The sequence below is a fragment of the Haemorhous mexicanus genome, chromosome Z (genome assembly GCF_027477595.1).
Source record: "Haemorhous mexicanus isolate bHaeMex1 chromosome Z, bHaeMex1.pri, whole genome shotgun sequence".
Lineage (NCBI taxonomy): Eukaryota > Metazoa > Chordata > Aves > Passeriformes > Fringillidae > Haemorhous > Haemorhous mexicanus.
In genome coordinates this window covers 1,111,246-1,125,752 of record NC_082381.1, presented here as the reverse complement: position 1 = coordinate 1,125,752, position 14,507 = coordinate 1,111,246, and the positions used below count along the sequence as shown (strand labels likewise).

Genomic DNA, 14,507 nt, shown 5'->3' with positions numbered 1-14,507 from the left:
TGCTGTGACAGCACTTTTTTTCCTGCCTGAGCTGATGGATGATTTGTTGCCATTCGTGCTCTTTTTTGCACCACTTTTATGCAGGGCATAAAGTACCAGGATATGAAAAGCATGAGCATGTATTAATCCCTTTTCACTCTCTCTTTTTCCTGGCCTTCCTTCTGGTCCTTGCCACAGCACCAACCAATATTTTCCAAATGGGATACCTGCATCTTATATGTCTCTGGGTGCATGTCATCATCCAGTATTCAGACTTCTTAATTCCACCTGGAAAATGAATTTGCACATATAGGCAATGCAGTGTTAGGGCTGTTCCTGCTGCAGTTTCATCTCTTTGTCACAGCACTTACACAATTTCTGTGCTTAATGCTTTTCCCAATGCTGGTAATTTTCATCATCTAAATGAATAGACAGTCAGTCGATACGAAGGCAAGAGAGAAGGAAATTACATTAATATTTTAGTTATGGGGTTTCAACTTCTAGCCAATGACAGATAAAAGAAATTATTTAACAAGGTGTGCACAAATGAAGAATATTATAGGGGGCAAAAAATTCTGTTTAGACTTCATTAATCAAGAAACTCAGCCCCTGGTAATGTTGGATTATAATGTTATAAGGTAGCATTTATAATGTTGGATCCTTTATTCATTTAAGGATCCAACATTATAAATGCTTTCACGTGTCTTTTTCAATTTTTAGAAGCTTCCATATTGTTTCACTTGCTCCTTACTTGTTTTCAACATTTTCTTATTGCTGTTAGCTCCTTTTCTGTTAGAAATCTTCTGTGTTAACTTGCATATGCTTACATGTTTTGAGAATTTTCATCAGCCTTATACACATCATGTAATATACTGAATATAGCTAACATCAAGTGTGAAACCTATCCTTCCTGTACACATTTGCTTATGTTCTGCCCAGATGAGATGCAGCTGGTTTTTTAGATCACATTTCATGTATCTTGAGGTTTCAGAGCTATACAGGCATTTTTACATGCCCTGTGCTTTTTTGTGATTTTTTGATCATCTGATCCTCTCCTTCTCCCATCTTTGTGCAAATCTGTGTTGGAAATGAAGTACAATACTTGTGAATTAGAACACAATAATTCCATGTTCTTAGATAAAATGTTATGTAAGCAATTTCTCTGCCCCTCAGGCAGATATTTTATATGTTGCAGTGACTGAAATTCTCAGAATAAGTTTTGAAATCACAGGTCATGCACCTTCATGGAGGTTTCCCTGCTGTAGACTGCTGTCTTCAAACAACTGTTCTCCAGTCTGCATGGGTTTTACCAGACCTTCTGCTAAGTAGAAGTGACATCCTACCTCTTCAGCATTGCTCCTGCAAAGAACCACTTCTTTAGGAAGACAAGCACAGAGCAGAATCATTTTAGATTGACATTGCCTTGAAAGAAGCAAGATTTAGAATAAACACATTTTTGTGCGTGTTTTACATTCTTACAAAAAGCATTTTTGGATAGAAGCATCCTAACACTAAGTAGAAGGCTGTATGCCTAGTTGGTATTGCACATTACAGTTTGTACATCCACTTGGATTACATAAGAAACTACATATGTGCAGCATGTAATTATCTATAAATAAGATGTAACAATTTAAAACTGAAAACATCTAATTGGCTGGTGATGGCTGGGCGAAATTTGTGATCACATGAGGATTTTCCAATGAATTACTGCTTAACTTCATGTGATTTATTGCATAAGGAGTAAATGAAAGATTAAACAGGGTACTTAGCATGAGCAAAACTGTATTCTCATGTGTCACATACTTCCACTGTGACTTCAGGCAACCTAATCAAACCCTCCATACCTCTATATACTCTCTAAAATGAGCATAAGCAGGCTGTATATAAGATTTAGTTCCTTCCTCTTTGTAAAGCACTTTGAGATTCTTGGAGGGAAAGTCCTTTGTAAATCCAAACAGAAGGACAGAATTGCAGTTGTGCAGTTTCAAACCCCTCTGCATGTTTTTCTGGTTTAAAAGTGTCTTTGTTGATCATGCCATGAGCAGTACAGAGAATATTGTCTAAATTCACAAGTGACTTCAAGTTCAGAACATCTAACGTCATGTATCTTCCTTTCCTTGAAGTTAAAGAAAATACCCTCCACATACATGTGACTCATTCAAGTAAATGAAACATGCTCTGATTTCTGAAGTTCTGTTCTAATTACACACATTCAATTTCTTCCAGATTACTACAGACCTGAGGCAGCGTTGCACAGACAGCCATACTGGAACCTCTGCCTCTGCACCTATGGCTGCAGGCATCATTGCCCTGGCGCTGGAAGCCAAGTAAGATCTGAGATATATTCTGAAAAATATAAAAATTAAGCATACGGGAAGATATTTATTGTTCATCCAGTACCTTTATGCAGACTTCACACAGTGCTTTGGAACCTTTCTTGTCACAATATACAGTAACCTCCTAAGGGGAGGAAAGGTCTCCATGCTTACTTCACATGAAGGAAAGCTGTCACTGTGGAGATGCTGACAGAGTACTCAGTGTTGAACTAAGATGAAACAATGTTGAGCATGTCTGGCTTTCATTAAATTATGCATCCTCTCAACGTCTTACAGTTCACTCAGAGAGCTGCCTAGGTCTGCTCTACCCTGCAGGGTACTGTAGATCACCTCCTCCATTCACCAGGCTCCTATTAGCAATGTCTGTTCTTGAACACTGAAAGAAGTTTTGGGAGGTGTTAGGTTAACCTGAACATAAATTAATGTAGTATGAAAAATAAAATCGCAATTTCTGCATGCTGACACAAGTCTGTTTTTTAACATGGGTCAAGTTTGTCAGCTCTAAAAACCATTAATAGTGTAGCTCCATAGTCCTTGTACCTTTAGCTCAAAAAAAATTTCCTGTCTTAAAAGCATTTTCTCAATTGCATGATTTTGTTCTTTATGCCTAATATGTATCTCTAATGTGCTTCATGGAGCAGCAGAAATGTTGGTGACCTTCAGGTAAATCTGTATTTTAGAACCTTTTGGACTACTTTGTTGGATAATACCTGCAGGTCTAAGATGGAATGCTTTACCCCAAATCCTGCTCAATCTTTTTAAGTTCTAGGAGATTGATTCTGTTGAATTCTGAAGGAAACTAGTTTCCTGTGGGGTCAGCCATTTTCTTTGAAGGAAGTAAGAAATTTGTACAAAATAGTAGATTCAAATTGCGCATAGTTCGTAACACTAGAATTATGTTTCCATCTTTCATGTTGCTTTCTTTGAAGACAGCTTGACCCAATATTTGGCACAGAATACTTTTTGCCATTGAGTTATAAGCATAAGAATTTGTAATTGAAGTCCTGACATAATCTTAAGTAGTGCAGTGCGTGTGGCATTATAAATGTGTTTTCTTAACACAGTTATCAGAGACAAAGGTATTTAGAGAAGTTAATATAGTGTTATTGTGGGAGGTTTCTAATTTGTAAAACTCCTCTTAATCCCAGTTTTAAAATCCTTAAGTTCATTTCAAACAATCTGCAAGTGCAGATAAGACTCTGCACGTACTCTGTATGTACTTTCCAACTTGCTGTCAGTTTTTCTCACTATTCTCACTTAATGAACTGAAATTGGTAATTGATTATTTCTGTTTTGTTGTAGTTGAAAGTTTCAGAAAAGTTATATCTTACAAGATCTGCAACAAAGCAGGTTGTGACATCTTAAAACACATTGAGAAGCTTACCCTTTTTTCTCTCTGACATTCGGTGACTCTACCAGTGGGAAATCCCTATTAGTGCATATGGACTAGCATTTTTTTTCAAAACTAATAGTAGCTGTAATAGAGATAAAGACAAGACTGTGGTAAAGCTTTATATGTGGTGATGGAGATAAAATGTGCCAGTGACTAAATATCCTAGTAACTCTTTTCTATTTGTAGTGCCCCATTCCATGGTACTAAAAAGGGTTTCAGAGTGAAAATGTGTTGACTTTGCCTCCTTTTAGATTCTGTTCCATTCCAGTTAATGGAAGGTTCTGCTTCTAGATCTTAGGCTTTGTATTTGGGTAGATCCAAAGGAATTATATTAATAATACCTTAAATAGGGTTTTTATTCATTTGTATTTCATTCACTAACTTTTCTCTCTTATGTGTACTTTAAATCTGCCACTGCTGCTAACCACAGCCAGTAAATAAAACAGAAAAAATAAAGAAGTTAAAAAGCAAAGAGAAACTAGGGACAAAACTAGTTCCCATGCTATTGCTTCCCATGCTGATTTTCTTCACCAGTTTGGAGAAATTTTTGGTCTTGTGACATTATAGATTGTGAAATACAGTTCCTGGATTTCTTATTCATGTGATTTGAAATTCAGGTTGTATTTTTCACCTGTGATGCCTCTCAATTTAGATGACCCTAAGTAAATGTTAGGAAGTTTTGAAACCTTTGAAGTATTTTCTACAACACTTTTAAAATGGGATATAAAGGACACATGATATTGTGTCTTAGTTAGCTGCTTACTGTAACTATCTTGTTTCAAACAGAGTTTGCATTTTTGTAAATTCTTCATTAGATTCCTTATTAGTACCTTTACTAATGGCATTGTGTATGTGAAAATTTTTTTAAAAGACAGGTTGGAAAAGTGTTTTGTAAGGTTAGCTACAGTCTTTGTACAGCAAGCTGCTTAAAAATTAGTCCTGAACACTTCTGGACTTTGTAATAATGCAGTTTGTGCTGGAAAACACAGCAGTTTATACCATGGAAAGGTTTTGAGTCTATGAAAGTCAGTCTTGCCCAGTAGGCAAATTCTATTCCTGGAAGACATCATGAGTTGAGGAGAGCACTAATATGGCCTGGGTGTGAGTTAGAACGGCCAAGAGGTTGCTTTAACTCACATACAAAGGTACGTTCAACCAAACAAAGAAAAAGCAAGACTTACGTCTTGCTCACACTTTCTTTCTTTGACAAGCCCCATATGGTAGGATTGGCAAATAGCTGATGGAGCATCTCTTACCTGCCTACTGACTTGAACCCTCCACTTAGCCATTTCTTCCAACAGAGATCTGCTTCTGAAATCCGGATAGCAAATTGTTTGAGGATGTTGTTATGCATAATGTGAACACATTTTTATTATTTTTATCTAGTATTTGTGTATCAAAGTGGCACGTTTTTCCTCAGGAATCAAAGAATTGTAACTAAGTTTCTTACTGCTTGTTTGGAATCCCTGAGGTTGCAGTGCATGATTGTAAATAGATAACAACTATCACACAGACATCTCTTAATTTTCGTGTTCTGCAGTTTTCTTATGGTATTTAGGGAGTAAATTGCTTTTCAGTTGTATCCAGTTGATGTTTCCTAGTATATCTAGTTCCTTGATCAGATCCTATGAATAAATGCTTGCTTGTGTGTTGCACTTAGTCATTACATAATGTAAAATTTTTCTAATTTTAAATGAGAAAATAAGTATAATCGATTTAGTGCACAGAGACAGCAATTTTCTTACTAAAAATAAACTATTTTGATTGCATAGTACCATCTGTTTTTGGTAGCAGAGATAACTTTCTCATTGATAAAAAGGTTGGATTTGGGATTTGGGGAAATCAGAGTCAGGAGAGACAATGGCCCTGTATTTGTTCCAGAGACCATTGTGCCATGTTCCTTTGAAGGAGCCAAATTTAAATAAAAACCCTTATGTTGCTGACAGAAGAATATATTATACATCCCCAATTGAACTGTGTGCTCCTGTCTGTAAGCCAGTGCATATTTTCCACCATGTGGTGTATAAACTAGTTTTGTTAGTAAGAGGCAGCAACTGAAATGGAAGTGATAGTCTGCTATCTTTCTACTTTGTGGTATACTCAGCAATATAGCCATGGAGAGAGTCTGTCTTCTTCCATGATTCTCTTCACTAGAGTGATATGGGATCTTAGAATTACTTCATTTGGAAGGGACCTTAAGGATCATCTTGTTCCAACCCCCTGCCATCAAGCAGGAACTCTTTTCACTAGATGCGGTTGCTCAGAGCCCCATCCAGCCTGGCCTTGGAACAATTCCAAGGGGAGGGCACCCTCCACTTCTCTAGGCACCCTGTGCCAGTGCTTTACCATCCTGCCAGCTAAGATGTAATCTAAACCCACTCTCTGAAAGAAAGTATCTTCTCCTCAAAGGAGAGGTGCCTCATGGCTCCAGTCATTTCCTCGGCCCTCCTCTGAACTTGCTCTTACAGGTCAATGTCATTCCTGTATTCGCTTTTTTTTACATGAACCAGGGCTAGAAAACAGTAGTGCTGGGAAGAACTAAAGAATTTTAGTGAATTCAGATACTAGTGACAGAGAAGTGACAATGTACCATATTCCTGTAGAAGACAGTAGCACCAAGTGCAATCACTGAGGAAAAAAGGAAAATGGAGTTCACATTGTAAGGGGTCAACAGTGTCAGAGCTAGATACTTTGGATTTCTGGCAACTGAGCAGATATTTGCATACTTCAGATTGATTTTCTTACAGAAAGGAGAAAAGCAGTGCACTGTCTAGCAAGATACAACTTTGGATACAGAGAACATATTTCTGTGTTATCAAAGTTATGACGGCTTTGTCATAAATATAGTCAGAGGTTAAAAGTGATGAGACAGCTGAGGTAAATTGAGGAAGTGCTGTCAAGTCATTTTTTGAGTAGTTTGCTCTTAATATTGAAGTATTTGAAAAACATAACCATTAACAAATGCTTACTTTAGATCTTGAGGTTTAATCACCTATGCCACTTATGGAATTTCAGTTATTATATTGACATTGATTTGGGTGTACTTTAGTTCCTGTTTCTGTGTTCAGTTACATATAAATTTGCCAAAGAATAACCATTCAGGCTGAAATTTTCCATTTAACTTGCATTTTAAAGGTTTTAAGAAAATTCCATTCAGACATTTCTTAAACAAGATTAAAAACAAGTAATGTTTGATTGTGATGATTTTTAACTTGTTCATTGAGTTTTCTGTGTCTGTGCTTTGGAGCAACAGCTAGAAATAAAACTAGTGGATAGCTGTTGTTCTGGTGCCAGGACAATGCGTTTAATTTGTATAAGCTTTTCAGAAATCTCAGTTGGCATTTCTCAGTTGACACTTTTAAGCTCTATCCCCTGTAGTTTCTTGGCTCTCCAAGTGTTTTCCAGCATCAGCTTTTAGAGGTTAGACTCTGAAGCTACGCTTGAGGCGCTTCTGACTGTTCACCTTGAGAGCAGCGATCCCAGCTGCTTTTTCCTGTCAGTTCCTTGTGGGAGTAAAAGGAGGAAGGTGGAAGAGGAGCAGTTTGACTGAATTGCAGTGTTCCTATAGTCAGTCTTTTGAAAGTGAAAGACAGGTCAAGTCAATAGCCTCTGTACCATAGCTAATGCTAGCAATAACTTGTTAACCTAAGACAATGCTAGCCTTCTCCATCTTCACAGTCAAGATGATTCTAAGAGTGGCAATTAACCTAAGGTTTTTTTGCTGTTCTTTCCATGTTGTTATTAATCAGACGGTGAGACTGTCTTTTGGACAGTCTCATTTTATTGTGCCTTTGGAGATGACATAATAAAATACGTAATTCAGATGCCTTTCTCTCAGGGGTTTTCTCCTCCCAATTTCATCATTATCAGCCTGCATATCAGGCCATTGTTTGTTAGATTTTTGGCACTTAGGATTTTTTTTCTCTATGTGCACTGCAGATTTGACACAGGTACATTAGAACACCGTTGCTGGTGGATGTATAGCTGCCTTTACATAACTGCCACTGTTCATCTAAAGGAATACATCATACCCTATCACAACTTGTCTGGATTTTATCCTAATAGCCAATATAAAGATAATGCAAAAAATGGATTTTTTTTTTTCTTCCCTTTACAATAAGAGTAGTAAAACATTGAAACACATTGCCACAGAGGTGATGGATGCCCCATGCCTGGAAACATTCAAGGTCAGTTCAGTCAGTTCTGAGCAACATGATCTAGTTGAACATGTCCCTGCTGATTGCTGGGTACTTGGGCTGAATGACCTTTAAAGGTCCCTTCCAGCCCAAACCGTTGTGTGATTCTGTGGCTGTAGATTCTATGGCAAAGCCTTTCAATGCTGCCTCATGAGGAGAGCAGGATGCATTGCAGAAACTGTGGAGATGCGGCATGAATATAAACTGAATGTTGTAAAGTAGAGCTAGAAATTGACTAAAATGATGTTGTACAGGACATGTAGAAGGATATCCTATCTTACAAACCCTTAGTGTGCCTTACTTTTGCCATGACTTTTTAATCTTTAGTTCAGTAACTTTTAGCAGCCCAACTGGATAAACAATTACTGTCATTCTAGTCCAGCAGCCTAGGGTGAGAAACTGCACCATAAGAAAAAAAGGTACCTATAGGCATAGTACTTTTTTTAAAAAATGCTCAGGGAGAGAAGGCATCTGCTCTCATTAAATACAACAGAATATTTAAGTATCTTAAGAATCTGGTTTAAGAACCAAGGTTTCCCTGGTTTTCAATGACTGCATAGTCCCAGGCAGTGTAGGCAGCTAGTTCTGGGTCTTATAAATTTCATTCTGGTCTATTTTCAGCTGAGGGGAATCATGGCAGCGTGTGCAACAGGGACAGATAATGATGCTCTGAGAATGCTACTTAGTGCCTGGTGTTCTGTGCCACAATACTTTTTTCCTCTTCATTGTCTAGTGGCTCAGTTTATCATTCCCTCTACTACACTGCATTTTTAAAGAGAATACTATTCATCTTCTTGCAGGTAATATAAAAACTGAAAAATTGGAAGGAGAAAGAAAAGATAGCCAAAACTTTAGTTCTAAGAAAAGAAATTCTCCCTGTTGAAGATATAGAGGAAACAGGAAAACTGCAATCCCTGAAGATTTGCCCTAGTCCTAGAAGATAAATGTGTACTAATGTCACAGTGAGGATAGAAATTGCATCTTTTTCACCTTTCAGGTGGCCAGGTTATTAGGAATCCCTTAAAGGAATACTTATCCGTGTAATCAGGCCCTTACTTTGCAACTCACCAACCATCCAGCTGTTTGGAATTCTTGCAAAATACTCACAGACTCAAGTGAATTCCAAGACTGGGGTAGTAGACAAATTAATAACAACAGAGGCACCTGGAATAGCTTCAATAGGAACTGAAATTCTAGAGGAATTTCCAGTTTAAGCTAGCAGTTAGTGAGATTTAGTAAAGATTTTCAGCAAGCCAAAAGTCTGATTTCTTCCCCTTTGCACTCATTAGGATACAGTAGTTGATGGTCATAAAAATTGCCTCTCTATGAAATGTACTCATTCACCTTGCCTTAAGTTTCATATAGCAGAATATTTTCATATATTGTTACAGTCTGCTTATGGCAAACATCCCAGTTGTATAAATAATATCATACAGTTTTTCTGTAAAATTGGAACATTTTTTTTGAATGGAGCAAAGGAAAGTGGAGAAGATAAATGAAAGTTGTTTTGCTTTAGATACTTTTCAGCTTACATGACCTTGTATCCCTGCCTCCTGGTAGGATGTTTGATGTGTGACTTTGTTTTTTTCCCTATTTCATAGTCCGTTTCTGACCTGGAGAGATGTACAGCACATCATTGTCAGGACTTCACGTGCAGGACATCTGAATGCTAATGACTGGAAAACCAATGCAGCTGGTTATAAGGGTGAGAGCTTTCTTTCTTCTTTGCTATCATGAGCACTCTAATGTTTGATAATTTTGTTCTACACTATGCTGTGCATAGTTTCGAGACCTTTCAGCCTTGATCTGAAGGGGCCTCTCTTCTCTCACACAAGGGAAACCTTTTAGAATGACTATTGTACAAAACTGTCAGGTACAAAATGCATTGGCCCAATCTTCTTAGTCTCTTTCAGTTCCATCTCATACACACTGCTGCCGGAAAACTAAGTAAAGTATTAGTGTTTAATTTTTCTTTTTATATCTAGTATTCTGATAAAGAAGTGTAGAGTTGAAGATGCAGCAATTCTGGATTCCAGCCATGTTCTCACTCAGAATTATTGACAGTTTCAATCAATTTAAAATGGTGAAACAGTATTTTCAAATTTCATTTTTATATGATGAATCCTACATTATTTATATGTGAGAATTTTGTCAGATTTTGGATAAAATTGAATTTTGAGCTGTCATGACTATTCCTGAGACACGTAATCATTTTTTCAGTGACCTATCGGGTAGATTTCTAAAATTTTGTACCATCTTCAAAATTTGACAAAAGCTACATCCTAAAAGCATTTTTTTCACTTTTATAATGCAAGCAGAGGTAAACACTTGTGCCATTAAATAGAATATATATTTTCAGGATGGATTAAAGCAGAACCTTGAATCTGAACATTTTATTTCAGCACAGTTTGTCTTCTGATTCCCATTCACTACGTTCTTTCCGATTTCACTTTGTATTGCATCCTAAACGAAACCCTGGAATGGCTTATTTCTGGTTTTCTTTTCGTAAGAATTCCACCCAAAACTGACATACATCTTATAAGATGAGAGTTGATCTGTTTGTGCCAGGATCTCCTGCGAGAAAAATGTAATATACAAGAGTTATCAAATCTTTGCCCTGGTTTCACTTTAAAACTGAAGCTTTTATTTAATCTATTTTGGATCAAGGCACTATTCCCGTAGAGCATCTTTAATATATAATTCTGACCTATGACATTTTTGTTGCAATGGCATAGAAACCAAACCAAAAAAAACCCTTTTTATTTTTGGATACAAACCGGTCTCTAACTACAGAAAATGTGTTTAGACATAGATATTTGATCAGGACCTCCTAATCATGTGAAGGTTCTGATGTTCAAGGGCCTCGTTTTATCCCATTTACAAGTGTATGCCACACAAAAAACATAAATAGATACTTCCTTAATTGCAATAACATTACAGTATTTGTTATTGCAAAACATCTCCCAGGATTTAAAAAGTTTTATCACGAGATGATGACTCTATCATCAGTTTATTGAAGCTATATGAGGGTCAAAGAACACTTTTCAAGTAACATAAAGCAGAGCTATTTTTTTCATATCTTACTTCCAAAATTCTATATATTTAGTGTTTTTCCACTTGTTGCCCAAGAGAGGCAAACACACTGTGAGTCATCTCACAGCAGCTGTCACTCATTATCAAAGATAGGACACACTAAGGTCACACCAGCAGCAGCATTGGCAGCAGGACTTGCACTGTTGAATCACTGTTGAACTACTGCTTATTCTCAATCCTTGGAACCATTTTTCTATGCATTGTAGCACATATATAGTAAGGAAAAGGGATGAAAAAAGGTTTTGTCTCCACTCATGGAAAGTCACAAACATAGGTAAGCTCAACTTGGTAACTTGGATTCAGGAAAAACAACTTGAACTTGCTGAGCTCTTTCTCTAGACTCTATGGTGAAATTGAAAAAGAGGAAGATGAGCTAAATGCTTGACCTCTGCACAACTCAGGAATCGATCTTAGTGCAAATAAAAGCATTAGTTTTAGCTAAATTATTTTGGCAACTTAGGCTGAGCACATGGTTCCAATAAAAATACATCTCTGTTTAAACTCCTGTTGGTTTTGAAAGAAGGAGAAGCAAAAAATTTAGTTTAAATCACAACATCCGAACCTGAATTCAAAAGGGGATTTGCACACCACTGCTGGCAAGACTGAATGAGTTTTTTTAATTGCACGTGGCAATATTTAGTATAATATTACACTATTATCCTTCACTATCGCCAAGAGTAACAATTAAAGTATGGTTTTTCAGGCATTAACTACTCTGATCAGACTGAGTTCCTTGAGGAATTGCATCATAATCTTGTTGATAACAAGATCCATGGTTATTCCACGGCAGGTGGAAGATTTTTTTTCATTATCTATAGCAGACAGTCACAAGAAACAAATCTACCTTTCTTCAGTGCATACTGGTGGAGAAAGGGGAAAACAAGACTAAAGAGAAAAACCTGTCTGCCACTTTAAAAATAAGAACTGAAAGGGTGAAAACCAGCAAAACCCTGAAAAAATTTTTCACTCAACAAAGGGTCAGCCAGAGCTGGTAGTTGAAAGTGGGTCAGCATGCCATTTTAGAGGGCTGTTTTGCTGGTCTGCATGGCAACCCTCTCCCTTGCCGTAGTCCCTGCCAGGGTTTTGCCATTGCAGAACACACAGAAAGAGCTCACAGATGTCATTACTAGTTTCAAGATCTCATTTTTTTACTCCTTACATTTATACAAAGAAGGATTAATTCATGAAAAACACTCAAGACAGCTAGTGATTTGCTAAAGCAGTGCTTGTTATTTGTGTAATTTTCTGGCAAGTAAACAGTACTCATTAAATTCATATCAATAGAATTAACTCAGGAATGAGCAAGAATTTTCACTTTGTAGGGGTTTTTTTATTGTTTTCTTGTCAGACAGCATGCATCTTTTCTCAGGAACTTGTTGTTTTGTAGTCCAAAAAAAAGACAAATACTGGGGCTATTCTCTGTTTAGTCAGTTCATATAATTTGTCAGTAAAGGGATTTTTAATAATTAAAGCAATTATTTAGCTGATTTTATGGAAAAATACTTGAGAGCATCTGTTTTTGTGAAGATATCAAAACTGTTGATCTGTTTCTGCTGTGGCCGGTTGGATGCAAATCCTTGTTCTGTCAGCTGTTTAGTCAACAACAGAGCCTGCAAGTGCATTCATAAGAAGGAAACTGCATTAATGCTGACTTGTCTCTGAGCTGAAAGATAGAGAATGAAACACTGCAGTTTTGAGAACAATGATCAAATCATATAAACAGTTCTTTGTCTGTAAGTGAAGCTCCACATACTGTGAAATTCTGTCTCTGGAGAAACAGACCATTCATAGGGAGTACTACTGATTTGCAGAGAAATTTTTAGAGAATATATTTCACTCTTCCTGGCTCTAAAGCACAGACAATAACACTTCAGTACACAGAAATAAAATGCTACTGAAAGATAAGATAAAATTAAATCAGAATTCTACACAGTTTTTTTTCAGTTTCGGTCCATTCCTAGGCCCAGAGGAGATATTTTTCCTAGAGACACCAAATTACCTCGATTTCCAAGGAGTTAAAACAGAGTTATGTCACACCCCTTTAGGTTAGCTAAGGTATCTGCTGTTTCCATTGAAGAGTGACCACTGAAAATAATTAGTCACTTAATATTTTTGAGCCTTTTAATATAATTGCTTAATATTTAATAAAACTGGTGATTATATTAGTTGTGAGCAGAGTATTAGCAAATCATTAGTCTGGGAGTGAGAAAGAGATGAGTATATATAGGCTCCTCTTTTGGAGACCTAGACTGGACAGATTTATCTTGTGGTAATTCCTGCCAGTAGCCAGGCAGGAATTCAGAAATGAACAAAAATATCTTTACAATGTGTGCATTTCAGAGGAGACAAATAAACTATTCATAAATACCGTACTGAATATTTTCAATAACTTTAAAATGCAAATAAATTTTAAATTATATTTTTAAGACATTGTCAGAAACTGGCAATAAGACTTTTGGAAAACAGCAAGCTCCTAACTCATAAATGATTATGTCAAACAAACAGCAAGCTCATAACTCATAAATGATTATGTCAAACAATCAAAACATCTATAAAAAGACCTTCCACTATTACAGATACTTCCTAGTATTTTCACTTGGTACCGGCAGCCAGTATCAACTCCTATCCACCCCTAATGCTCATACACACAGTGGATGGAGCAAGTGAAACCAAAGCTTTGAGTTTAGCTATTGTAATATGCCAGCTTTCTTTAGTTGTCAATCAGACACCAGACACATGAAGTTGCATTGGTCTGTCTAGGAGAGAGGAACACCATATCCTGTGCAAGCTAGACTAGTGGGGTTTTGTGCTTGAAATATTCAAGGATGGCCAGCCTGGCTTAACAGGTAGCTTTGGCTGGAACTCAGGAGAAAAAAAAGGAGTTTATCGTCTTAGGGAGACTACTGGCTGGATACTCAAGAGAAGTACAAGGATGTCATGAGTTTATGCAGTGAGAAAACTGGAAGGGCCAAAGCCCAACTAGACCACAATTTGGCTACTGCAGTAAAAGGCAGTTAGAAAATGTTTCTAAAAATACATTGTATTGTACAAATACATTGTATTTCTCTGAATACAATGTATAAATACATTGTTCCTACAAACAAAGGGAGGGTTAAGGATAGCCTTTATCCTTTATTGGTTGCAGGGGGAAAGACAAAGGATGAGGAAATGGATGAGGTAGTTAATACCTTTTTACATTTTAATACCTCTCCTATAATAAGACCCATTGTTCTTCAGGTACCTGAACTGGAAGATGGGAACGGGAAAAAGAGTTAAACCCCCATAATCCAAGGGGAAGTGGTCAGTGACCTGCCACACCGCTCAGATACATACAACCTTATGTGGTCAGTTCTGTATGGGATCCACACAAAGGTACTGAGGGAGCTGGTGCAAGAGCTCACCACTCTCCGTCGTTTACCAGCAGTCCTGGTTAACCAGAGAGGTCCCAGTTGAAGAGTTTAGAAAAAGGATTTGGGGTCTACAGACCCGTCAGTCTGACCTCTGTGCCAG

At 37.1% G+C, this 14,507-nt stretch overlaps 1 protein-coding gene across 3 annotated transcripts in view; it reads left to right on the top strand.

The window, feature by feature from the left end:
- PCSK5 (proprotein convertase subtilisin/kexin type 5) overlaps positions 1–14,507 on the top strand; it is a 223,206-nt gene that overhangs the window by 113,835 nt on the left and 94,864 nt on the right. For all 3 annotated transcript variants that reach the window (XM_059873883.1, XM_059873882.1, XM_059873884.1), the window contains exons 9-10: positions 2,206–2,306; positions 9,506–9,609. In XM_059873883.1, the coding sequence (XP_059729866.1) occupies positions 2,206–2,306; positions 9,506–9,609 (205 nt within the window). The remainder of the gene's footprint in view (positions 1–2,205; positions 2,307–9,505; positions 9,610–14,507) is intronic.